At 43.8% G+C, this 26,873-nt stretch overlaps 1 protein-coding gene across 1 annotated transcript in view; it reads left to right on the top strand.

Moving 5' to 3' along the window:
- The window catches only part of FBN1 (fibrillin 1), a 221,103-nt gene that overhangs the window by 144,292 nt on the left and 49,938 nt on the right, over positions 1–26,873 (top strand). The window contains exons 28-40 of the mRNA XM_013006330.2: positions 861–983; positions 2,140–2,265; positions 5,144–5,269; positions 12,168–12,290; positions 12,438–12,560; positions 14,904–15,029; positions 16,883–17,005; positions 18,768–18,890; positions 19,203–19,367; positions 21,463–21,531; positions 21,624–21,749; positions 22,932–23,054; positions 23,739–23,925. Of these exons, the coding sequence (XP_012861784.1) occupies positions 861–983; positions 2,140–2,265; positions 5,144–5,269; positions 12,168–12,290; positions 12,438–12,560; positions 14,904–15,029; positions 16,883–17,005; positions 18,768–18,890; positions 19,203–19,367; positions 21,463–21,531; positions 21,624–21,749; positions 22,932–23,054; positions 23,739–23,925 (1,663 nt within the window). The remainder of the gene's footprint in view (positions 1–860; positions 984–2,139; positions 2,266–5,143; positions 5,270–12,167; positions 12,291–12,437; positions 12,561–14,903; positions 15,030–16,882; positions 17,006–18,767; positions 18,891–19,202; positions 19,368–21,462; positions 21,532–21,623; positions 21,750–22,931; positions 23,055–23,738; positions 23,926–26,873) is intronic.

Here is a 26,873-nt window from a genome sequence, read left to right as displayed (position 1 = left end):
AGAGAGAGAGAGAGAGAGAGAGAGAGAGAGAGAGAGAGAGAGAGACAGAACACAGATGTAATCTCTGCCCTGGAGTCACTTAGATGATTTAAAATCATGTTGCATAGATCTGCTAAAAGGTTTTAAAGAAAATACGTGTTGCAGAGAAAGCGGGGATGTTCGCATTTTCTGTGGAATTAGAGGCCAGGGCTGGCATGCTCTTAAAGATGAGTTTTTGTGGGACATGCATTTTGCTCTAGGACTGACCCTCTGTAGGCTTAGTGGTATTGAGGCAAATGGCACAGAAAGCCGTGTGGCAATATCATGCCCAAAGTCAAAGTGAAACCTTGTAGAGACTGCCAGTTTTTGCTGGGTTTGGGGTATAAATCATGTGGAACTGCCAAGTCTCACATGATTTCCACCCAAGCCGTAAATCAGACCGAATTCCTCTGAAACGTGGCCCAGGAACGACTTAGAACTCGAACCTGGGTTCTTGAAAAGGATCAGAACTTCAACTGGCCAAGCTGGATTTCAGGTTTATAGCTGAGCCTCTAACCATGGGAATTCCACCCAGGTGCCCCTGTCATCTTTAGGGTGTGTTCTCTTCTCCGGCACGCACGCCATGTTGGAGATTGTATACTTACTTAATTGTTCCCCTCTCCTCAGTGTGTGCATTAGGGAGGTAGGGAGGGTGTTTCCCTTGTTTGTTATCAGATTCATACCTCTTTGCACTCAGCAGATGTGTGATTAATATTTGTGGAGGAAGCGAAGCAATGGCTTCCAGCTTTCTTTTGTTTGCTTTCCGTGACTCATGCTGGGAAATTTTAAATGTGGGCCCTGGTCACAAACAGGAAGATGATGTTGTTTTCATATTTTCCTAGACATTGATGAATGCACCATAATGAACGGTGGTTGTGAGACCTTCTGTACAAATTCGGAAGGCAGCTATGAATGCAGCTGTCAGCCGGGATTCGCACTGATGCCCGACCAGAGATCATGTACTGGTGAGTAGGTTGAAGCGTCATGTGGAGATGAATGAGTTCGCTAAGCCCAGTGGTTCAGAGCCTAGGCTTTGGAATCATGCAGCCCTGGATGCATATCCTTGTATGGTGTGTCCATGATCATAGTACCCAATTTCTCATCCATTCAGTGGGCTTCCGATCACTTGTATGGAGGAGTATATGTAGCCCTTAGCATAGGACTTGGCACGTGCCCAATAAATGGGGGTTTAGAATACATAGTCTTCATTCTTCAGTATTTATGGAGTGTGATCCAGTGAGAATTAGAATGTGTTCCCTAGACCAGCAACATCAGCATCACCTGAGAACTTGTGAGAAATGCAAACTCTCAGCCCATCCCCCAACCTCCTGAATCAGAAACAGGCATAGACCCCAGGAATCTGTACTGTAACAAGCCTCCCAGTAGATACAGATGTATGCTAAAGGTTATAACCAGTAGCCTAATTGTCCCTTCTTACTGCATCATCCTTGGCTAGAAGTGTGTGTGTGTGTATGTATATGTGTAGATAGATAGATAGATAGATAGATAGATAGATAGATAGATAGATAGATAGATAGAGACAGAGAGAGTTCTTCGTAGTCATGTAGGGATGAGAAACAATCTAGGCAATGCAGGGTTGTTATTATGACTGTGGTTGAGAAAAGAACTTGGGTTTAGAAACCATGGTGATTTTATCTGACTGAGAAAAGGACTCTAATAAATCCTAGTTATAAATTTGACAATCGAGCTTAAATGTTGATAACAAATATTATTACTTCATATGCTTCTGGTATAGATGTTTATTTCAAGCAGTTTCACTGTAAACGATCAGTAACGCATAAGGTGTTAGGCCTTGACCATTTACAATGTGACATAAGAATAAGCTTCATCATAGACACAAGACCACTCACCACATAAGGGACTGCCACGTGGGTGGGGACCTTGCCCTGGAGCAGGAGGTTGTGAATCTCGAACACAGTTCTTTCCTTTGTCATCTAGAGGTGGTTACCTGACCAGATGGTTTCTGTAAAGTTTCATTTGCATTTGAAAGTGAGTGGTCCCGGGCAAGTAGGCTGGATTGTTTTAAGCTGGGTAAATAAACCTCACGGAATAATGGAGCCAGCATCAGTAATGGATGGCTATTGTGGTTTCTCTGTGCAGACATTGATGAGTGTGAAGACAACCCCAACATCTGTGATGGAGGCCAGTGTACCAACATACCTGGGGAGTACAGGTGCTTGTGTTATGATGGATTCATGGCATCTGAAGACATGAAGACTTGCGTAGGTAAGTGAAGAGAAACATTTCAAATGTGTCTAGTTATTCACAAGCATTGCTAAGCTACATAAAGGCTAGTTGGGTTAATTGATAAATTGATCCCCACAGAAAATATATAAGGGTATCGGACTAATATTTTAAGGTCAACCTTCCATAGAGAAACTACCATTTGACTATCTGATAGTCTTTTCAGATATATTATATTGGACAGTTGACCATTGGTTTAGTCCAGATAGTTTACTCCAATGTATCCCTATACACTATTTCTGCCACTTAGCCTTCCTGCCACTGTGACTCATAAGTTTTAGGCTTTTAAAATGTTGGACAAAATGCAAATAAAACTTGTAGCTGACAAGAAAGCAATACACTTTAGAATTTGTTTTTGATAGATTCTATCGCTATGTTTCCAAGTTTGTTCATCTTTTCTTCTGTGATTTCTAACTCCTTGAAGCCCATCCAGGGTATTTCTCGTGTAAGACATTTCAGTTTTCATTTCCAGATGTTCATCTTGGGTCTTTTTATAGCTTCTTTCTCTCTCTCACTACTGAAAATGTTCCAGTTGTCCTCTGACTTTTGAGCATATGGAATACAGTTGTAATAACTATCTTAATGTCCTTGTCTACTGGTGCTATCATCATTTGAATAAATTGACTCTCTTCATTTTTGGTCATTTCGCATGCCTGGTGATTTTGGATTCAATGGCAGGCATTGTGAACCACTATTAGGTGCTGGATATGTTTGTATTCCTAGAAATAGTCTTGAGCTTTATTCAGGAATATAGTTAAATTATTTGGAAACAGTTTGATCCTTCCAAGTCTTGATTTTTAAGCTTTTCAGCAGCAGTTAGTCTCAGGCTAATTTTACCTTCTGTAAAAATGGCATGGTGGCAGGGTCAGACCTCCACATCTAATTCGTAAGGGAGGGAGGAGAATCATTATTGGCATCAATAGTCCAAGGATGATTGCTATGAGGGGGAGGCCAAACAGACCTCCACCTTTCCCCCTGATTATGGATCCTGACACCAGCCTTTTCTCCCACAGAATGCTGTACTTCTGTGCTGCGTTCTCTGTTCTCTAATGCTTTGCAGTGGCCACACAGCACTTACAGACCATACTCACAGGGATAGCACTTATTACCAAACTAACATGTTACACTTCAGATTCAGGAATGATTCCGAACACAGTTCTTTGATCAGGAAGTCCCTCTAAACTTGACTCACAGGCAGGCCTCCCTCTGGTCCTTGACTTTTTGCTCTGGCTTCTGCCATCCTTGAATAAGTGTTAGCAACTCTCTTTTAGCTTTACTTTGAAGGGCCTGGAGGTATCTCATCCCACTGGCAACCCTCCTTCCGCCCAAACACTTCACTTTCTTGTTCCATGGACTGAGAAACTCATTGCTACATTGCCTATTGGTCTTGACACTCCCTACATCTTCTTTCCACTGTTTCTCTGTTGCTATTTCTCGGCAACTCACTGTCTCCAGTGTTACAGCTCACGTTCTCTCTCGCTCTCTCTCTCTCTCTGTCTCCCCGTAAGGCTAGTGGAATGGCATAATTGACCCATCACCTCCATCTACTTTCATACACTTATTTTTATGGTCCCATCCACAAAGATTCCTTGCATCTTACTTGTATTAGCAGCAAGTAGACCAAGGCATTTGGTGGGCCACAGGCACCTCACCAGCCGTTGTGAATCACACAGATTATGGCTAGAAGGACCATGTAATGTAATTCACTGCACTACACCATATTACTGGGACAAGACCCTCTGGATATACTACCTTGTGCTCCGTGAATTATGACGTGTTCCAATCTGGCTAAATCAGGCACAAATCCAGACCTCCTACAAACTCTGAAGATGATTCCCTTTATTCTTTTGGGGGGGTTCTTTCTCCATTGAGTCATTTCCATCCATACATGGACTGATTCATACCCAGCTGAGTAGTTGAGAGGGACCCTCTGTCAATCTCTTTCTATCTCCCCCTGCCATCTCTCTCTCTCTCTTGGGGTCTTTCTTCTGTTGTTTACCCTTCCCAGTGAACTCTAGGTACCTGGCCTTACTAGGTTTCCAACCTTGTCTCTTCAACTCAGGTTCACTGCAAGGCTCTACCTGGGATCCCCTCATCTTTCATGACCTCGTCACGAGTCATTCTAGTGATAAATTGGAGCAATCCTATAATTCCTTTCCATTGACTTTCTTTTGCTTCTTCATCAATACTTTTTATTGCTTAGTATCCAAAGTCTATAAAACTTTCAAACAAAATATATTTTGTCCACTTGCATGAGTTGTTTCAGGCAGAAGGGTAAATCTGCTTCCTGCCACTCCATTTTGGATGGGAGCAAGAGTCCAGGATTACTGGGCAATCCCTCCTGAATGGAAAGTCCTCGAAGTTAAAGTGAATGTCATAAAAAACTTAATTTAAGTGAAAGTTGTAAACTACCTGCACTGGATGATCGGTTCATTCACCAATTCTTCTAAAAGATATCAATGAATTTGGCTAGTTTATTCTTTTGGGGGGAGTCTTTCTCAGCATTGAGTAATTTCTGTACATGCATGCACTGGTTATTGCCTAGCTGAGTAGTTGAGAGGGACCCTCTGTGGGTTATGTAAAAACCTTTCATCTTGTTTACAGGTGCTGTTTTCAAAGTTCTGTAAACTCTCACCTAAACAGGCTGAGGGCTCTCCACTCTGCCTGGAGTCGAGCCCATTTATTTGATTGTTTGAACCCCTGTTTGTGACCCAGATGGAAGTCCGTCAGGATGGTTAGCCTAAAATATAGTCCATGATGTGAATTGGGGGACTTAAATATGACAATTTTCTTTCTCATTTATATATTTCAGAAACAAGTGTGGGGACACAGAACTAAAAATAATATCTCTGTTTTACAGATGTCAATGAGTGTGATCTGAATCCAAATATCTGCCTCAGTGGAACTTGCGAAAACACTAAAGGCTCCTTTATCTGCCACTGTGATATGGGATATTCCGGCAAAAAAGGAAAAACGGGTTGTACAGGTGTGTTTTCAAATTGAACAAAAAACACTAAGTGGTTAGGATCGAATGCTACATATTTAAAAGTTAATACAACTTTTAAATCTAATAACATACTAACTCTATTATAAAACATTTTGCATAACATTTTAAAAATGGAATGTAGGATTTAGTTCCTTGAAATTTGTCATACATTAGGCTGAATGTATGCTAAGTTTTTTGTTTATCTGTGCAAAAAGGTAAATAGATGTAAAATATGTATTGAATGAATGAATACTGTATATAACACACTAAAGTAACATTAAAGTGATTAATGTGTTAATTATCAGACATTCTTAGCCTTTATTAAAACAAGCCTTTCTGAATGGCCCCATGGCCAACACTTCATCTAAGGTTTTGTAACTGAAATTACTTTTTAACAAAACAAATTTTACAATTCATATATTTCATCAACTCTCATTAATCTTCAAGATGCTTAAAATTAGTATAAATATAAGATATACATAGGTAAATATATTAATATGTAGCAAGAAGGATATAGGTCTATATACATGTAGTTATATGTTAAGTATCAAGGCACAGATAGACATTGGGCCTCTACTCAAGTCCTCTCTCAACTCAAGAGCACTTTGTTCTAATAACCTGGCATTCTGTGATGCTCACCTTCCTGACAAGATTGCTGAGCATAAGCTAATGTGGTGAAGAAAGCTGATGGTACCTGGATATTACAAGATATAGCGCCTGAGATCTTAAAGGCTTGAAGTTAAACAAGCGGCCATCTAGCAGGGAAACAACAAAGCCTACATGGAAGAAGCACACCAGTCTGTGTGATCATGAGGTGTCAACGGGATCAGGTATCAGGCATCAGAAGACCCCAAACAAATACTCATATTGATGTGAACAAGGGGGGTCAGAATGGAGACCCAAGCCCATCTGTAGACACTTGGACATCCCCTCATAGAAGGGTCACAAGGAAGGGATGAGCCAGCCAGGGTATAGTATTGCACCAATGAAACATACAACATTTCTCTAGTTCTTTGATGCTTCCTCCCTCCACCCCTGCCACTGGCTGGACCAGATCATGTACACTGGTACAGATAAGAGCTCTTGGAACGCGGAATCCAGGACAGAAAAACCCCTCAGGAACAATAATGGGAACAGTGATGCCATGAGGGTAGGGGACAGGTGGGTGGAGAAGGGGAAAGAGGAGGAACTGATCGCAGTGATTGTCATATAACCCCCCTCTAGTTTTGTGCATGTCTTGTATTTAAAACAGTGTTTGCTATTATGAAAACTTCTACAATAAACATAACTCTGTATATATTTAAAAAATAGTATACTTTGGATGTATTCAATCCCTTTAGCCCCAGAAATCTTCATTCATGGGATTTTGCAAATCTTAGGAAGTGATAATTACACCATTTGTAATTGTATTTGTCTAATGGCAATCGCACATAGGAAAAATTTCCCCACAGTATTTGTAGGGGATTATTCTATTCTGCATCAAGTGGCAGAAAGCACGCTGGGGAAATGACATATTTAAAAGTCTGGTTGGTATCGTTCAGCATGCGGGGAATGATGAATACATGGAATGATTTAATACATTTTGACTGCAGTTACTTAACAGTAACAAAATAGATTATGACATCTAACATAATTTAAAACATAATAGAGACCATAATAACTTTGTATTAGGTAACTGTGTGATTTCTTCCAAATAACAGACTTTAATTCCAAAAGCCAGTTTGGCAAGCCTTGTGACTTAGAACAACATTCAAGTATTTATAGATTGGCAATGTGGCAAATGTAAAGGCTTACCACCCTTCAACATATTTCAAGAGCAACCCAACGTGCAATTATTTATCATTTCAAACAGGCTAGTAACGCCCAGCTTCAACTTCATAAATACCTCTGATAATGGCAATATATTACCATTGATTCAGAAGTGACCAACGCTAACCGATTATGAGTGGAAGCCATCAGTGAGGAGGACACTTATGTGCTCACTCTGCACTCTTCCCATGGAGGGCAGCAGGGCATCGGGCTCTTACAAGGCAGGGGCATGGGGTATGTTTGCTCTCAAAAGTCCATGTGATCTCTGGGGTGCATATGATGCTTAGCTTCATGGGTGAGAGTCCAAGCTTTGTTTTCAGCTTTATGTTTAAATATGGGCCTTAGGGAAAAGGATGGTGGTCTGCTATTAATCAAGAGGAAGGCCTGTCAGTTCCATATTGCGTCTGACCTCATAGGGTGAGTGATGGTCATCTAACTTAATGTCAGCCCAGAGAGGGGTCGTACTCATGAAGAGGAAGTTCATCTAATTGGACGGTGCTCATCCTCTGTCAGAAACAAGGTCTCCAGGATTCCCTGCTCCAATTCTAGTCTAATAGGGCATGTGCAGGGACTGGTTATGTCAGGGTCCTTCTCATGAAGGATGACTCACACCACCAATGATAGCGAAGATTACATAGCACCAGCCCATATTTCATTCTGAGTGGAAACCAACTTGATCGCAGCCACCATCATCACCACCACTGCCAATACCATCAAGCAAGCTGGAGTTGTTAGGGAATATTAACGTTGTTGTAGGTAAATGGCATATAACGCCTATAAACCCAATGACACAGTGTCTGGCAATAACTATGACTATTGGATGGCCTAAATGGCTAAGAGATTGGCTACCAACTGATAGGTTCAGCAGTTCACTCAGAGGTGCCTGGGATGAAAGACCAGGCATCTACTGGAAAATCAGTCATGGAAGACGCTGTCGAGTACAGTTCTACTCTGACACACGTGCGTTGCCATGAGTCGTAAGTGATCGTACAGTGATTGGTTTTAAAAAAAAAGAAAATTGCTAAATGATATACCAGGCCCAGTTTCTAGGGGCCATTTTAATTAAAGATGCAACTTTTGGTCTACCAAACATTCTGTATTACTAGTTCCTTATACATGTTTGAAGTTCATTTTTAGAAGGAAGCTCTTACCTTGTATGCACAAAGCCTAGCTTTGCATCATTGAATTTGCACAGATACTAAGACTGTGGGAACAAGAGCTGGGCATTCCGTGGTAGGTGACACGATGTCCGCTTCTATTAAAGACAGCGACTTTTCACTAAAGGACAAGTACTGTATGATGCCACTTATATAAAATAGGTCACTGTAGAGCTACCAGAGTTTCTTGGTGGTTACAAGGGATGGCAGGGAAGAGGGAGGAGGTAACGGAGGGGGTTGTCTTAGGGGACACTGAGTTTCTGGTAAGGGTGGAAGAATAATTCTGGAATGGATAGTCATGAAAATTGTACAGTCTGATAAATGAAACCAGTGGCATTAAACTGTGTTTGTAAAACGTGTTGAAATGGCAGGTGTTTTGTAGATAGATGGATAGATGATAGATAGATAGATAGATAGATAGATAGATAGATAGATAGATAGATAGATAGATAGATACCACAATACAACAATGATAAGAAGAAAAGACTGAACTCTTTTAGTATATCACGTGGATGGAAACATAGATTTGAAATCCAAGAAACTCTTTATCCCTTCAAGGGTCAACATGCCCCTGTCCCCTGCCCCCTACGTTTTAAATTTGTGACCTAAAATGATGGTTCGAATTGTTTAAATCCAGTTAGGATTGCAGGACAAAGACTCAACTTTCACAGCCCCTTAGATATCAGAGTATACACAACATGTGGCTTTCTCATCTAAAAGGCTAGAACCCTGGATTTTATTCCCAGTTCTTCTATTGGCTAGGAGAGTCTGTAGGCTGCTTCCCTGTTCCCGAAGTGTTGCCTTAGAGTGGGCATGCCTGCCAGGGCAGATGGACAGAGCCGTGCATCAGGGCAGGTAGAAGAGGAGAGGAGGCCTTCTCTCTACAAACATCGTCGTTAACAGCCAAGGGTATCACATCGATTGGAAATGACGTACACAAGGAGGGGTTGGCAGACAGTTTGGGATACTTAGAAACAAGTTCTTAAAAATATGGGCCAAAATGTTTTTAATCCTGTGTAACTAGGATTCTTTCAGCCCAACATTAGTGTCATTCACAGCTTAGAATATCACCAAGTTACCTTGGTGATGGCTATGTTAAAGACAAGTGTTTATAATGTCCCAGGCAACTAATATAAACAGAGATAGGTATCTTGGCTTATTGGATAAGCAAACCACACAGCAAAGAACAGCCAAAGAGAGACCTAGAACTGTTTTAATAACATATGTAAATATATATACTTATATGTCTTTCTATGTATATGTATGCATATGTATATTTGTGTATACACCTACATACATACAGAATATCCATAGAGAGCACCCTACAAATGAATGATAAAAATGTTATTTCATAGGCAAAGAACTTTGTTTCATGAAAACCAAAAAAAAGTCCTCTGCGTTCCATTACAGCTGTGTCTAACTATTTCGGCTCCTTTGTCATTACTGATTGTTTCCACTTTAACGAATAAACATGTGTTTCCCTCCAATCACTTTAGCAGTGCTCGCAATCCACCCACCGACTTGCATTCCCAGCCCACACAGATGTTAAGGGCTTCTTTTGTCTTATCCAGAGCTGTGGCTCTTGCCGAGGCGAATGCTCAATCTGACAGAGGGAGGATGTGCGTTTAACTTGAAACCGAGCACGCGGTTCTCTTGTCTTTGAATTCAGGAGACGGGATGATGATTTTTCGGTGGCCCGCTCTCTGGCTGGCCCTGATTTGTTGTAAATAAGCAACAAACTGGGGAGGGAAAGCCGAGGATGCTGCCCCGTGCCGTCTTTGGTGGGGCCTGGCTTTGCCCCAGCTCATTGAGGAGACTCTACCTCGAGTTTGCTCAGCTGCTCACCAAGAGTTCGCAGGATCAAGCCTACATAGAGGTGTCTCGGCATCAAGTCCTGGTTATCTGGTTCTAGAGATAATCAGCCATTGAAACCCCGGTGGAACACAGTTCTCCTCAGAGAGGCATTGGCCGCCACTCGGCAGAGTCAGCTTAATAGAAACTGGTGATTTTCCACAAATGAGGGGCTCAGTTCGTGAAAGACGCATCCTCTCCCCAAACCAAAAGCCAAATCTGCTTCCATCCAGTCAGTTCCAACTCGTAGTGACCCCGCAGAACAGTAGAACTTTGGGATTCAGAGACCGTGAATCTTCCTGAAAGGACATAGCCTCTCTCCGCCAGTACTAAGCAGCTGGTGGGTTTGAACCGCCTGCCAACCTGGTGGTGAGCAGTCCCACATTTAACCAGCGACATCCCCAGGGTTCCTGACAGATGATTACATGGTATAAAATCACAAGTGTTTCCAGTGAAAACAAAAGTATTTCTGGGTAATTCCATTTCTCAAGCGATCTGGTTGCTTCCGCGTGAGAAATGTTGCCAGTGGGTCTCAGTGCATGGGAGAGAATCACAGACTTACTTCAGCGCCGTCTGAAGTTGGTAAAAGTTTGCATTCATTTCCTTCCAGCGTCTTATCACGGCTAATTCTTATCCTCTGGCTGTCAGCCTGTGAGAACTCCATGGGTGGTGTTGGGGTAAGCAGTCTGTGCTCAAATTGAGAAATCCCAGTAGCCTTCACATTGGACTTCTCCTTCATTCAGACTTCTGCTTTCTCTATGCGACGTCAAGGAGCTACCTCAGCAGGATTGCTTTGCTCAATCGGGGATTATGTTCCCGGAGCCCAGGTCGCAGGAAAGACGGGTGTTGGTGTTGATACAGCAGGAGGTCTCTCACTGTTCCCAGGAGTGGAGAGAGGTCTGTGCCGACATGGACCCTTAAGGGGGATGCCAGGCTCACAGGAGACACACCCAGGCTCCGTGCCCAACGTGGTGCACACCACACCCTGGCCATCAGGAGAGCCGCACAAAGCAGACCCTTTGAGTCGTTGGGAGGCAAGTTCACGGGGGGTTAAGGAGGTTGCAGTGTCAGCCCTAAATTTGAATGTCTTTGCTTTTCTTGGCCTGTGCTTATTTTTAATCTTAAAAAGGAATTTTCTGTCTGGAGCAAATTTGTGGAGGAAAGGGAACATTTGTACTGAAAGAGATGTTCTTGGCAAGCGCGTTTCCTTCATATTATTGAAGAGGAGAGTCTTTGAAGGCAGCATTTTTTTGTTTGCTTATTTTCCTCATGGCTCAGTTTCCCCGCCTGTTTGCTTCTATGATGAAGTCTTAGGCCTACGTCTGCCCTGAAAACGATTCATGAGAAATGGTGTTGACTACACACACACACACACACACACACACAATTCACAAATTTTTTTTCAGAAGTTGCTGCTTATCAAAAGTGTAAGACATTGGGATAATGACTCAGACAAATATTCGCAAAATAGAAAATTGAATCCTGGCTCCTGAACACCCCAAAGTGCACAATACACAGCCACTTACAGATTTGATTTCTATTCACCTTGAAAATATTATAGCAAATTACAAACGCTTTCTTGGACTGGAATTTTATATTAGCTTAATGATTTTCCAACAGGAGAGAGGATAGTCTTCTTTGAAGACTACAAGATTTAATTTAATTACAAGATTGCAAGATTTAATTTAATTACAAGATTAAACATGGAAGGGAAGGTTAAAACGGTATGAATATGATGCATTTGCGTTGGACTGCTAACCCCTGCAACGTTGGTAGTTCAAACCCAGCTGCGACTTCATGGGAGAAAGGAGGGCTGTTCGCTCCGGTAAAAATTTACAGTCTTGGAAACCTACACAAGGGTGATGAGTCAGAAATGACCCACTGACTGGATTTGGATTAAAATTTGGGCAGGGCGGATTTTGCATACATGTGTAGTATATGCATGTGTACTTCACTGACCCACTATTATTCTGTGGGTAGTGGGCATGCTATCAGCTTCTGAACACTGTCAAATTACTTAGATAATCAGAAAAAAGCAGGTGCTCTCAACTAATTTTTTTAATGACTGGTTGTTTTTTCAGACATCAACGAATGTGAAATCGGAGCGCACAATTGTGACAGGCACGCAGTATGTACCAACACAGCAGGAAGCTTCAAATGTAGTTGCAGCCCGGGGTGGATTGGAGATGGCATTAAGTGCACTGGTGAGTTCGAAAAATGCCGGTAGTTGCTTGTTGTGATATGCAGTGTTGCAAATATAAAAATATTAATTCTACCTAGAAACCCTTTATGTATTATTAAAGTTGAAAGTGGCACTTTCTTTCAATAATCACGTGACCGTTTCCTTTCAGATCTGGACGAATGCTCCAATGGGACCCACATGTGCAGCCAACATGCAGACTGCAAGAATACCATGGGGTCCTACCGCTGCCTCTGTAAGGAAGGCTACACGGGCGACGGCTTCACCTGTACAGGTAGGTACCACCAAAACGTCAGTCTCAGAAGCAAAGTATTCCACACCTTTGGGCATTATAGACAACCACTGACAGGAAAAAAAATTACCGATTTGAAAGTAGATCCTTCCAGAATGAAAATATGGGCTAAGCCAATTAGGGAGACCTCGAAAGCTTAGTATACATATGTGTATATGGGAAGATACTGAAAGTGGAGAGGACTTGAAGCACTTGCTGGTGCAGATCCCGGACCACAGTCTCAACATAAAGACGACAAAAGTCCTCACCGCTGCATCCATAAGAAACATCATGTCGCACAGAGAAAAGATTGACTTTGTCAAGGATTTCACTCTACTTAGATCGACACTCAATGATGGTGGAAGCAGTAGTCAAGAAATCAAGCAATGACATATTGCATTGGGCCAGGCTGCAAAAAAACCCCAAAAAACAACACTTTTGAATGTTAGAAAGGAAAGATGCCCTTGAGGGCTAACTAAGGAACACATAACCCACGGCTTGTTACTTTCAGACACAGCATAGGTGTGTGAAAGGCAGACAATGAACAAGGCAGACCAAAGAAGAATTGCTGCTTTTTTATTATGGTTTTGATGTGGGATATTGATGGTGCCATGAACGCCTGAAGAACAGACAAGGTGTCTTAGAAGCAGGGCAGCCACAATGCCCCGAGGAAGCAAGGATAGGGAGATTTTGTCTCACATACTTTTGATGAGCTGGATTGACATGGTGCTTGCAACAATGAGCTCAAACATGGTGGCCATACTTGCGAGGGCGAGGGGAGGCTTCGTTCTGTCACACAGACTCCATTCTGTCGCACAGACTCGGCACGAATCAGAACCAGTGCAGCAAGCCACAGTGCCACGGGTTTGAAAGCAAGTCACCCGTGCTTTTGTTTGCCGGAAACTTTCTATTTTTGTGCTTCTTGCTCACTGATCATTTGTGTTTCACACCAAATCCAATAGGAAGCTTGCTGTAGGAAGCTACGTGAGGACAAGAGATTAAGTAAAGTAATAGTTGAAGCACATTCTGAATCAAGTGGACGATTTATATATATATATAAACATATATATATTCTCTCTAGTCATTTAAGTAAAACATTCATAAATACTTTGTATGGAATTGAGCCAATTCCAGTTTCAAGTGAATGACATTTTCAAGTGCATGACATTTTCTTCTCAGAGCTAATGAAGTCTCAGTTAATTAATTGAGATTAACACGAGCTACTACATATATAAAACCAAAACCGGACTCACTGCCATCCAGTCAATGCTGACTCATAGCAACCCTTTCTGTGTTTCCGAGCCTGTAACTGTTTACAGGAGTAGAAAGCCCAGCTTTTCTCCATTCGGAGCTGCTGGTCATTTCGAACTGCCGACCATGCGGAGCACATCAACCCGTAACCACTACACCAGCAAGGCCTCCGCTACATCTATAGGGGAGCTTCACAAAGCTTGTGGGAAAATTATGCTATGTATTAATTCGATTTTCTGTGAACTTTCTGAAGCCCACCTCCCCGCATGTTTAAGATAATGTGATTCGATCCTCATACATGCATAAATGGACTATGAATACACTTCCGTGAACATAAATGCACATGCAACACAGTTTAAGCTATTAGGGCGTTGGTTTTCAATAAAAAAATATAGTATGGTCTATAGCTGCTCATAAGAATTTTATAACATTACTTTATCCTGAGCACTTGACTCATAAGAAGTCACTTACACACAAAATAGACTAAGGCCCATTAGGTGATTCACCTGGATTTTTTTTAATGCATGCAATGTTTTGTCATACATGACATTGTTTTTCACGAAGTTCAGTGAAGTTTTGTCATCTACAACTATGACTTTAAAAAACGTGCCAAGGTTTATGTCTTGGGCGTATTCGTGTGTTCGATAGTTTTAACGCCTCTACTTAAGAGCAAAACTATGTAGAGATTCATCAGACAGGAAGCTCCGGGCTGCGGTTAGGGTTGTCGTCCTTCCGTTTGTGTTTTGTGCTGTGCAGCTGAGCTGGCTCTGGAACCGGAGGAATGGGCACAAACCATGACATGTTATTTCCGGTCACGGTAGTGGCCGCATGGAGAGGTCCCTCTCGGCAAAAAGCTTGGTTTGTTCCATCTCAGTAGAGCTCACTCAGCATTCAAGATACTGGGCTCCAGGTTGCTGCAATCCTCTGGATCACGTTAGCATTCCAAAGAGAAAAAGAGACGCCGTGTAAATACATGGAGTAGAAAGGCTGACTCACCACTTCTGCCCGCGGGGATGCCCCCGGGGATTGCGTGTGGCAGGGCTGGGGAAGGGGGAAGATGGCAGGGAAAGTAACCGGTGTTTCTTCCCCTTGCAGATCTTGACGAGTGCTCCGAGAATCTCAACTTGTGCGGCAACGGCCAGTGCCTCAATGCCCCGGGAGGATACCGTTGTGAATGTGATATGGGCTTTGTGCCCAGTGCCGACGGGAAAGCCTGCGACGGTAGCCGACGGGGATGCAGCCGCGAACCTTACGGGCCTGGGATAGTTGGTCATTTAAATATTCCTGAAGCTCCCGCCCACCTCCCCACCCCCGCCCCCTAATTCTTTGGCATTGTATCAGCTACCTCTGTGGAGGGGTTGGACCCCCGTTGAGCCAGTTATGTGTGTGCCAAAGGAAAATCTCAAGTCTCTGGCTACAAACTGCACATGAAATCCCGGCTGGGTAGTCTCCAAGGGGCACCCGTTGGTCACAACAGAGAGAAGAGAGCTGGGTGCGGCTTACTCAGTGCCAGCCATTTGTCCCTGTGGGTAGAGGGTCTCAAAGTGTAGGCCCTCCTATTGGGAAATTATCTTCAAAGATGGAAGCAAAGGTTTTCATCTTTGCCATGGTCTGGTTTCTGGAAATCAAGTAGAACATTGTCTTCCCATCTAGGGCAGTGGTTCTCAACCTTCCTAATGCCACAACCCTTTCATACAGTTCTTCATGTTGTGGTGCCCCCCCCCCCCCCCCTAACATTATTTTCTTTTTTCTTCTTAGTCCCCCTTCCCCCTCACCCATAACATTATTTTCGTCGCTACTTCATCACTGCAATTTTGCTACTGTTATGAATCAGGCGACCCCTGTGAAAGGGCCGTTCGACCCCCAGGTTGAGAACCACCGTTCTAGAGCATCATGGCCTGTGTGTCTCTCCATAGCTCTAGAGAGCTAACTTACCGGGGCAGAGAGCAGCCGTGTGCAATGCCGACCAGTAGGGCATCCTCTGGCCGTAGGCCCTACGTCACATTACCAAGAGTAGGGCTCTTTCTTCCTGAGCTGTGTTGATCAGATCAGAGCCTGTTGGCAAAGGGTGGGTCTCCTTCAGAAAAGGAAGGGTCTCCTCTTTACCCACACTTGTCACAGTTAAGGTTAGTACCCCCTTTTTGAAAAGAAAACTAACTGACGAATTTAAAAGATCTTAGTAGAAATGAGCGTGTGATCACCATGGAGCATGCACGTTTAGAACAAGGGCCGGATGAATGCATTAGCTCATAGTTGCTCCTTGTTAAAACGTGGATGCAACCTCCGTCGTTACCTGCGGCTGTAAATAGTTTTCCTCCTTGGGGACCCGTCGGGGCTTCTTTATACAGTTCACATTAAGTAGGCAGAGTTTGATATACAATTCCCGTGAGGCCAGAGACCAGAGTACGCCCTTCATCGTGTGCCCGATGCCTCGCTGACTCTTGGTCCTCTGCGCATCCAAGGAAAACACCTCAGGGAACATAGTCGCCGTCAGCGGCACACTTCTCTCCAAGCAGTGAGAGAAGGTGTTGTTTGTTTGTTTGTTCTTGATCAGAATCACTGCTGGCAGCATGGCCCTGGTTATTTATAGTCAGTGTCAAGGTGGAAACTGGGCCTGTGCTTCCATTGCACAAGCAGAGCGTCAGTGTGAGCCAATGACACAGGCCTGGGGGGAACATCATGTACACTTTCCAGAGCCCTTCTAGAAAACCCCAGTTCCCGCCCTGTCTCTGTGGCCCTTCAGTGTTTGCCTTGCAGCAAAAGCAGTTCGTTCGTAGGGGAAAACAGTCTGCATTTCCCCTCTGAGGAGACCTGGGTGGCTCTTCTTAACCTTACAAGGGTGGTGGGCGAGATGCCCCTGTGAGAGGCGCCTGGCATAGAAAATGGACTGAGCATGTAAGTTCTCGCCCTGGCCATGATGACACAGCTCCAGGTCAGCAGAAGCACCTGCACTGCTCTCGGCTCATCTCCATCTTCCTCCTGGTGGCGTCCTCTGCCTAACCGGCCCAGGCAGCTTCTTTGCCAGGAGATACATTCAATGCCTGCCTTCTTTTCTTTCCACCCCATTCCCCAAGATATCGACGAGTGCGCCCTCCCAAACATCTGTGTGTTCGGGAGCTGCCACAACCTCCCTGGCTTGTTCCGCTGCGAGTGTGAGGTCGGCTACGAGCTGGACAGGAGTGGCGGCAACTGCACAGGTGAGCTCTGCTCGCGGGGAACCTGCGGCTGGGGGCGGCCGCACACAGTGTGGATGCAGAGGAAAGGAAACACAGGGGTGCAGCAAATGTCCTGGCGCGGATGGGGGAGGAGTTGAAGACAGGGAGTGGGTAGGCACAGTTCGGAGTTTGGCATCAAGCTCCGACCTCCAGAGCAGTACCCTCCCGTGCCCCTCAATTCTCTGCCAGCGGTCACTAGAGCCCCTGGCACCTAGACCCCAGTGTCCACCTTTGGCACACAGAGCATTGCTCTGACGAGCAAGGGCCTCGGGGAACAGAGAGGAAGCAGTTCAGGGAAGCTGTAGGCCCTCGGTAGCTGGCTCCTTGGTTTATGTTGGCACTGCGTAATTGACAGTCATTGGCAGTTCTCCTTCCTAATCCCCCACTTTAGCTCAAGGCTACTGAGAAAATATGATCCACTCTCTGAGGATCAGGACTTGAGGGGAAAAAAATTTTGTTTCCAGCCGCTTAAGCTGCGATTCCATGTTTCTCCAGATTTCAACCCCTCTCTCACGTCTGCAAATGCCCTAGACTGGTATTCCCTCTCGGGATTTTGCTCGTGGCTTTTCTGAACATGATCTAGTCATCAAGCTGGGCCTCTACTTCAGAACATCCCCCCTCCGTCTGCCTCCTTTCTGCAGTGCCTCCGATCACCATAACCAAAAATCACCAAACAAAAACCAAACCCTCGGTGCCGTCAAGTCGCTGGTGACTGATAGCAACTTAGAGGACAGGTTAGAACCATCCCTGGAGTTCCTGACCGTGTGATCACAGCGGAGTAGAAAGGTTACAAGAGTAGAAAGTCCTATCTTTCTCTCAAGGAGTCATTGGTGGTTTCGAACTGCCATCCTGGGCGATCACAGTCCAACATGTAACCACAACCCCACCAGGGCTCCTGTGGGTCACTGTAAGCACCATTATATCTAATCTCATTCCTGTTAGTCTGGTCCTGTTTGGTCAAATTGACATGTGACTGGAACGTAAGATTCTCCTGCCCTGCAAGGTCCTCCTTGAAGAAAGATGACCAGTTCCAGTGGGAGTGGCCTAGAAGCTGCTGTCCCCACCCCCATGGCCCCTCTCTGAGTCACGATGTCAGTGCTTGAGTAGTTCATGAGCTTTTGGAAACAGACAAAGGTCCAAAGGTAAAATTCGCCAAAACCCAGGTCCTGCATATCTGGAAGGCCGTCCATATTTTTGGAATAGAAACGAAAAGGAAATAGCCAACACAGGACAGCAGCTGGGGAGAAAAGAAACGCGCGTGTGTGAGCCTTGACACGCGCTGCACCCAGGCAGGCCCACCCGTGGGGGAAGCTGCAGAAGTTGCCTGCTCCTGAGCGTTCCTTGGGGCATCTTGCTCTGATTTGATGAAAGAACAAGCCACGCAGGTTAAATACATTTTCTTAAAACCTGTGTCTGCGTGTTCGGTTGACCGGGGTCACAGCTATGCTTTGTCTTCAGTTCCCTGGACGGGAACAGGGTTCCTTCTTCCAAAGTCATATTTTATTCTGATGACAAATGGGAATGCCCAGTGCATTCCAGGGGACAAAGACCAAAGACGATGACGCAGTTCCTTCCCGAAGGGTACCATTTCAGAGGTGGAAGGCTGCATTTCTAAGTGGAATTATAACTAATGACTTGTTAAAAATGCTGGTTCAGAGCCCTGGGCTCAGTACTACGGCTCTAAGGTAAGGTCCGCCCTAGGTTAGCCCTGGTGACAGATCTGCCCCTTGCTGTTTGGTTTTAGATGTGAATGAGTGCCTGGATCCAACCACGTGCATCAGTGGGAACTGCGTCAACACTCCAGGCAGCTACACCTGCGACTGTCCGCCCGATTTTGAGCTGAATCCCACTCGAGTTGGCTGTGTTGGTAAGGGAGCCTTGCTAAAACGTTTCAGAGAAGAATCGTTTATTGTTGTTAAAGGAGCACCCAGCATTCTAGCCTGGAATTAAAAGAACGAAAAATCAAGTCATGTGTGAAACTTTACATGTTTCCCTAAATCTTCTTTATACTTTGGGGTACACTTTCTGTGGTCAATTCCCAGCGTGTACTACGGGCCACTGTAGTTTCTTAGTAAAAGTCAATTATGATTTCTCAAGAATTTCTGAAGAGGCTTGAGTTTTTTAATGCTCAAGTGGGAAAAATCTGGCTGACCCTGTGTCACTTGTTTGTGCTCACTAGATACCCGCTCTGGAAATTGCTATTTGGACATTCGACCTCGAGGAGATAACGGAGATACAGCCTGTAGCAATGAAATTGGAGTTGGTGTGTCCAAGGCTTCCTGCTGCTGTTCCCTGGGCAAAGCCTGGGGCACTCCTTGTGAACTGTGCCCTTCTGTGAACACGAGTAAGTCACCATTCTCCTGGTTGGTATCCTGGCTCAGGTCAGTTCTCCTTTCCAGAGCTATGGAGAGAGGAGGCGGCCATGGGTCTCCACGTTCAGATCTGAGAAGGGAGATCAATCTCCCAGCACTGTGGGGAGTCCTCTCTTCCCAAATGAGTGCCACACACTGGCATCCAGTTGATATACTGTCAAATGTTGGTGGGGCAAGTCATGTTCAACTTTGTTTGGAGTGCAAAGTAGACAGCATTGGTTTCAGGAAGATTTCCTGGGCAAATCATGGATACCATATTGTTTAACTTCCAGGGACATATTAGACTCATTGATTGTACCCCTAAGTGAAAGAGAAACAATTCTTTAGACAAATGAGGAAAGGACAATCATTCTATTTTATGGTGTAGCCTGACAAAGGCAAGTGGCTGCTGTTTACAGGGGATATTGGGACAGGTAAAGATTTGTTTCTTGTTGACGAGTCTTGCATTCATTTCTTCTAAACATGTACGACAAGTGTGCAAAGATGAATTAGACTTGAAGTATACCACCTGGTATGCAAAACATGACCTGGTCACATCAGCTATAATTCAATGCAAGACTCTCAGGTGTCCTAAGAGAAGAAAGAAGAACAGACATAGTGCAGTGATTGTTCAGCAAGACAGTGTGAGATGGTAGCAAGAGCACACCTGGTTTCAGATTTGGACTCTACCACTTGCCGCCCACATAACTTTGGTCTGGTTACTTAGCAAGCCTGTGATTACCTAGTAAGATAATAAATGAAATCACATATATAAAGAACCAACCACAGGGACTAATATCTAGCAGTCTTCCCTTCAGAAAGAGAAGCCAGTTCTGGTTAGAAGATAATAATGCCTTTGTGAGTGTTTGCATTTGGGCTTTCAAGGAAAGGTGAGACATGCAATAGGAGACTTAATTAAAAAGAATGGGTGACAGTTTGCAAAAGCCCAAAATTCATTGGCAGAGTCCCCATGAAGATGAAGCCTCCGTTGATTTTCCTTAGAGCTTAGACCATTGACTCAGGATTTGAATAGTCTTGCCCTCAGACAGAGTGCATTGAGAAGTGGATGACTGCAGATATAGTTAGGCTAATATTTAACATACTATAATTTGTGTTTTCCTTTGACCCATTTTAATTCAAGTTTGTATTATCTTCTGCTTCCTCTTGGAATGCGGTTTTTCTTTATTTTATTTTGTTGTCATTGTTGTTTTTGTGGGAGAGGGGGTAACTTTCTTTATATGAAATCCAGGAAAGGTAAATCTATCGAAACAGCAACGAGATTCATAGTTCCTTAGGGTTGTGGTGTAGGAGCCCTGGTGGTGTAGCACGCATTGGGCTGCTGACCACAAGGCCAGCAGTTTGACACTACCAGCAACTCCGTGGGAGAGAGATAAGGCTTTCTACTCCCAACAGTCTCAGAACCCCACAGGGACAATTCTCCCCTGTCCTTTGGGTCACTATGAGTCTGCATTGACTCAATGCTGGTGCGTGGCACTGAAAGAAATGTTATTGAGTGAAAGACTCGCGTGAAAGAATTATTGATAGAGAGAATCCAAGGAGAGAGAAGAAGGTTGTTTTTGGAAACGGAGGGGGTCTGCATTGCCATCGGGAGAGCCACGTGGGTGCAAACTTGCTAGGCATTTAGTCATTAGAGAAAGAGATGGGAGGTTTTCCTCAAACCTCTCTTTGAAAAATATTTGGGAGACCGGTGATTCCCAAGGAAAGCTGTAATGCTCAAGAAGTAAGACTGAACTAAGCATAGAAATGAAAACGGAATTTGTTAGAAAACTAAAATGAAATATTCAGAACAAAATAATGATGGTGATAGGAAATAAAATAGTTCAGAGGACTACAAGATCCAGAGAGTAGGTGGAGATTCAAAGACTCAGGGTAGCGCCCTTCTGTTTGACACTCACAATAAAACCATTTGAAAATCACAAGGATACCAATTGGCGTTGCTGCGTATGGGTGGGGTACCTGCTAAAGAGTCCTGAGAATGGATCTTTCTGTTTGTTAGTATTTCCCATAAGGATACAGTTTCTGGAAATTCTGATTCAAAATCACTCAATTTGATTTTTGCTTCAATAGCTGACTACAAAATTCTGTGTCCTGGAGGAGAAGGTTTTAGACCCAATCCTATCACTGTTATATTGGAAGGTAAGTCTGTTTCCTTTGTGTTAAAGTTGTACACATTTGAACTCTCTTGCATTTATTTACAGTGCTTTAAAAATGTTGTTTTATGTTGATAGATATTGATGAGTGCCAGGAGCTTCCAGGACTATGCCAAGGGGGGAAATGTATCAATACGTTTGGTAGTTTCCAGTGCCGATGTCCAACCGGTTACTACCTGAATGAAGACACCCGAGTGTGTGATGGTAAATGTCCTTTATAGGATGATAAGTCCTTTCTCATATGGAAAACTGCCCTCAGAAGTCAGCATGCAGCTGCCAGGAAAACTGGAGAATTTAGCATTGTAGCACAGTTGTCTGAACATGAGCATATTCAGGTCAATTTATCACATCTGCGGCAGATTGACTGCCCTCATGTTACTGAAATGATGCCATTTCTAAGAAGCGCCAAAACGCCCTCTTTTCCTAAGAAAAAAATTATATAGTCTTGCCCCATGTGTGCCTACTAAAGTTTTCCACATTCTTTCCAAACGGCATACATTGTTGGAGTAGTATACTGGCCTCGTTTCAGTAACTTCTATGTGATGGACCGTCTGGGCTCGCCCTCTTCTTGTCTTCCACCACTCGGACTCATCAACTGCGCAGGGGCATTGAATGGCCTTCTCTTAGAAGGCAACCCTTGGACTTACTGAAGCCACTGCTGACCCTTCAGCACCCTGTTTCCTAAAAAGACTGCTGACCCCCTTTAGGATTCAGAGCATTGGGGCCATAGACCAAGGGTGGCGGGGTGAGGTGGTTTTCAGCTACATAGAGGAGTCCCTTGACGAGTTATGGAAGCGGCTTCCTGTGATCTGCATGAGAAATATTCCCCTCGCCATCAGGTGAAGTAGACAACGATAGCATGAGAGTGTGATTTGAGCATCACCTTGGAAACAACAGCGCTCTAAGACTCGAGGAGTTAACACAGGCTAGGTCAACGCCTTGTTTATAAATGATGGGCGTGAGGAATAACTGCCTCCAAATGACCTCGCAGATGCGTGTTCTCTGCGCCACTTGCTGAGGGCCTCCGCACAAAGCACGCCCCTCTGTGGACTCGACACAGGCCACACATGACTCTCTCTTGGAAGAATTTTGAGAGTCAGATATTTTTCACATTTCCATCTCTCCATGTCTTTGAGGGAGTTCATAGGACTTCCTCTCCTAGAACTCAAAAAAGGAGGCAAGCTTTTATTTTTAAAACCTTCTGGCCTGAAAATGCTTTGGCACAGGTTAGGGAGATTGATGGATTCGGTATATCTTTTTCTTACTGTGATTTCAAAGAGCCCTGTAGTTTTCTCCTCGGTGATCATGTCAATAGACACGCAGTGCCAGGCCATCCCAAAGAGTGAAGTGGTTGAATTTGCATACCCTCTTCTTTTTGCATTATAGACGTGAACGAATGTGACACTCCTGGGATCTGTGGCCCAGGGACCTGTTACAACTCGGTTGGCAACTACACCTGTATTTGTCCTCCGGACTACATGCAAGTGAATGGGGGGAATAATTGCATGGGTAAGTTTCAGCTTTGCACCATATTGCATGTGAAGAGCCTCTTCTGCAAAGTGGGGTGGGGGGGTGGAAATCCAGATTTAACAAGCCAGCAGTTAGTCCTCGGTGTTATGTTACTCATCAAACTGGGTCTTGCCAACCCTTTACTGTCTCTGTGAGAGCCTCCTCCCTGTAAACCAGAGCTTGGCATATGTTCACCACCTCCTCTGGGTGGTTGGGAGTTTTCTTTAAAATGTAATGTCGGAAAATCCCAAACAATGGTTTAACAGTCCTTCTTTTGTTTGACTTTTGGGCGTATCTTTATACAATGATATTTACAGCCCTGACCTACAGTATTAAAACATCGTGAGTCGGAAATGAGAAACTTGCTGCCAAACAGCAGCGGAGAATTATTACGAGGCAACTGGGCAGAGACTCATGTAAAGTTCATTAATGCTACAGCTTCTTAATGATTTATTTCTGTGGCACCGAAATGTCAGGGCGTCCATTTCTTAAAAGAATTTTGTTTCCCCCTCTTGTAACAACTTAGAAAGTTAAATAGGAGAGAAAGGTCTACTTCTTCCTGGAATAAAGGCAAGGTACTTGCTAGAAGATTCCTGAATTTAGGGGGAAAAAAATCTCACTTTTGAGTGTTTCCTTAGAGATCTATGGTGATTTCCCCACTGCATTGCCAATCCTTCCCTCTAGATATGAGAAGAAGTTTGTGCTACAGAAACTACTATGCTGACAACCAGACCTGTGATGGTGAACTCTTGTTCAATATGACCAAGAAGATGTGCTGTTGCTCCTACAACATTGGCCGGGCCTGGAATAGGCCCTGTGAGCAGTGCCCCATCCCTAGCACGGGTGAGTTTGAATTTCCCCTTTCGCACCAATCTAAGCTGATCCTATGAGCCCTGGGCTAAGTCCGTGTCATCAAAGGAAGTGAAGGGTGCGTTGTTCATCGTCCAATGACACAATGGCCTCCTTCCTGAAGGCCCAGTGTTTAAATTCACCCCTGAACCTGGTCCTTCCAGCTGAAAACTGTGATTCCAGAGAATATGCTTTTGCTGTATACACCAATTCAGACACCAGATTGATAGACTCAGAGAAGTTCAAAAATAGAGACCTGGGTGTCATTATTACGGAGTTCGCCGTGTAGCTCAAAAACTAGAAACACTAGGTAAACCAGTCAGACAACAAAGGGAGCCCTAATCTTATTATTTTTCCTTATTCATAGCTACTGTGGCTCTAAAAAGATTGAAAGGCAACCTGTGATGACACAAGGGTAGGGCAAAACTTAAGCATAAGGTACATGTTAAACACGGAGTAGAAAGTTGGAACAAAGAGTGATATTAGAACACAGAACCTAAACCAGAATGTCACTGCACTTGCTGGAGGTGAGCCATAATAGTTTTGGTTCCACACGTTCTAGCGGTCCATAGAAAAACAGTGCACCATCCAGCGTGAGATTCGGAGTGACCGTAAAGCCAACTCAGCTTTGGAGGAAAGCACAGCTCTTCTTGATGTTGAGACCTGTGAGAAATTCCTTCTTATAGCCTCATAGAGGAAATAGTTATTTGTGCTTTTTCTAAAAGTCTACATTACGGCTTTGCAGTAAATGAGGTGAAGATATTTATCTGCTCTTCTTGTATAATGCAGTCTAGGTATAGCTCATACATATGATGATGGTATCATTTAGGAATACTATAATTGTGTGTTAAGTGAATTACCATATAAGATCTTGATTAATATGTTCTTTAGTACCTATATCGTTCCCCTCAGTGATAAGTAAAATATCAGCTGTATTGACAGGGGCTACTGGAAAACACAGGCAACAGAAGATTTTGAGCCATTATTTCATGAGCTGTGGACTGATATGAAGGCCATATTTCAGGGTCCCTAAATAAAACGTTATTAGAACACAGCGATGCTCATTATATACAGTCTATGGTGATGGCAGAGTTCACTAGTTTGATGAAAATCGTACAGCTTGCAAATCCTAGAGTACTTATAATCTGGCTTTATAAGTCAATGTCTGGTAGCCCCGGAGCTTATCCAATGGCCTTCAAACCTTTTGTTCCCATATGTTTATTCATAGTCTTCTGAGAGCTGTACACACGTGGTGGTGTGTCTGTTTACATGTAAAAATCTCTCTCTCTTGATATAAGTATATGTGTGTGTATTTTCATCTACAATTTAGTAGTTATTTTTATGTACTGTTCTAATGTATTGACTGCAGCATGAAATACAACATTTTTCATTTTTAAATGATTAGATTGTGCAGGGTCTCATGTTTTCTTTTTCATACTACTGGGTCTGTGTACATTCCGGCACAGGTTAGTTTGGGAGACACCTTAGGTAGACGAACATGCATTTGCAGAAATGTCTACATTTTAATAATCTGCAGACTCAATGTAATGCATGGTTTCATAGTCATATTCACCACTGGCCAAATCCAGTCATGGCTTTTCATAAGCTGTAAAAACTGCACACATTTTAGGAATCCCCGAAATTTCCCTGGTGACCAATGCCAGCTGATGTGACACTTGTTGAAAGTGGAGAAACGTACATTAAGGAAATAAAGCAGAAGGAGAAGAACATGTTATCTTTTGCTTAAAATAATTTCAGATACATTTCAGTATTTTCATGGTGTTGGACCAGTGAGGCACAATGGCCGCCAGGAGCTTACATTGATGCCACACTCCACAATTACAGTGGTGATCTGGACTTATAGCGGTGATCTGGAATCATGGACTCTCAGATTGATAGACCTCAGGTAGCATTTAGGTCATCTTTTAGCATCAACTTTGATGAGTTTAGACTCCAGAGAGGAAGAGAGAGCACTTGACCAAAAGAAATTCACTTCCAAAAATGACTGACCAAGTTTGGTTGCTTGATCCAAATGAACCATTAACAGAATCGATGCCAAGAACTTGGAGAGATTTGTTATATTCTTCCCAAATCTACTTAGGAAATGCCTTTTTTTCTCCCCCAATGTACGAAGAAAATTCCTCAAGCCCTTAAATCCCTTCCTATGGAGTGGAGAACACCATTTTGTTTTCTTAACTTTGAAATAGCAAATTTGGTGGTTTACAGAGCCGCTCATCAGTTTTACATTCGTACGCCTTTTGTTTCAGCGTTGTATGATCATCCACCCCACTTCTTCCCTGTGCTCCCTGTTTCCGCTCCTCCTTTTTCCCTAGCCCTTTGCACTTTGTTCTGGGGTAAAGGCTGCCTTTTTAATCATAAATGGTTGATGATTTTAAGGGATTGAGTTCAGTTCTGGAATTGGATGGTGTCTTAAGGCCACCATCATGGAGGTCCCATCCGTTTTTATCTGGCCGACATGCCTGGTCCACATTTGTCTTTCATTCGATCTGAATCCTTCTGATGTGATCCTTCTGAGAGCAGTTGATAGCAGTAGTCGGGTACTGTCCAGTTCTTCGGGTCTCAGGGTTATAAGACTTCGATTTGCACAGGCCATCAGTTCATTGGATTAATGGTGTCCCCATGTCTCTGTTTGTCCGAACTTTGCTACTCATGCTGGTGTGAGGCGATGGGGACAGCTGTCCTTGCCAATCCCTGGGTCCAAAGCTGAGAGGTAGCTACGTGAAACCCAGACTCAAGCAAGCATGCCTATCCAGGACGAATGGAGTGCATTGTGGGGACTTCTGTTTCTCCCTTATTACATCCGTGTGAGACCATCTTCCTTCAGTGTTTCCTTTAAGGACCAAGTCACAATCTCTGTGGGAATTTTGATTGAACTTTTCTCTGAAATGCTTCAAAATATGGCATACACAAGTCCAAAGATGAGCCTGTCGAAAATGTTTGCAACATAGT

Source organism: Echinops telfairi, unplaced genomic scaffold (assembly GCF_000313985.2).
Source record: "Echinops telfairi isolate 266 unplaced genomic scaffold, ASM31398v2 ScPeMD7_8;HRSCAF=38, whole genome shotgun sequence".
Taxonomy (NCBI): Eukaryota; Metazoa; Chordata; class Mammalia; order Afrosoricida; family Tenrecidae; genus Echinops; species Echinops telfairi.
The sequence above is the reverse complement of the archived record's forward strand: the minus strand, read 5'-3'. Positions and strand labels throughout refer to the sequence as shown.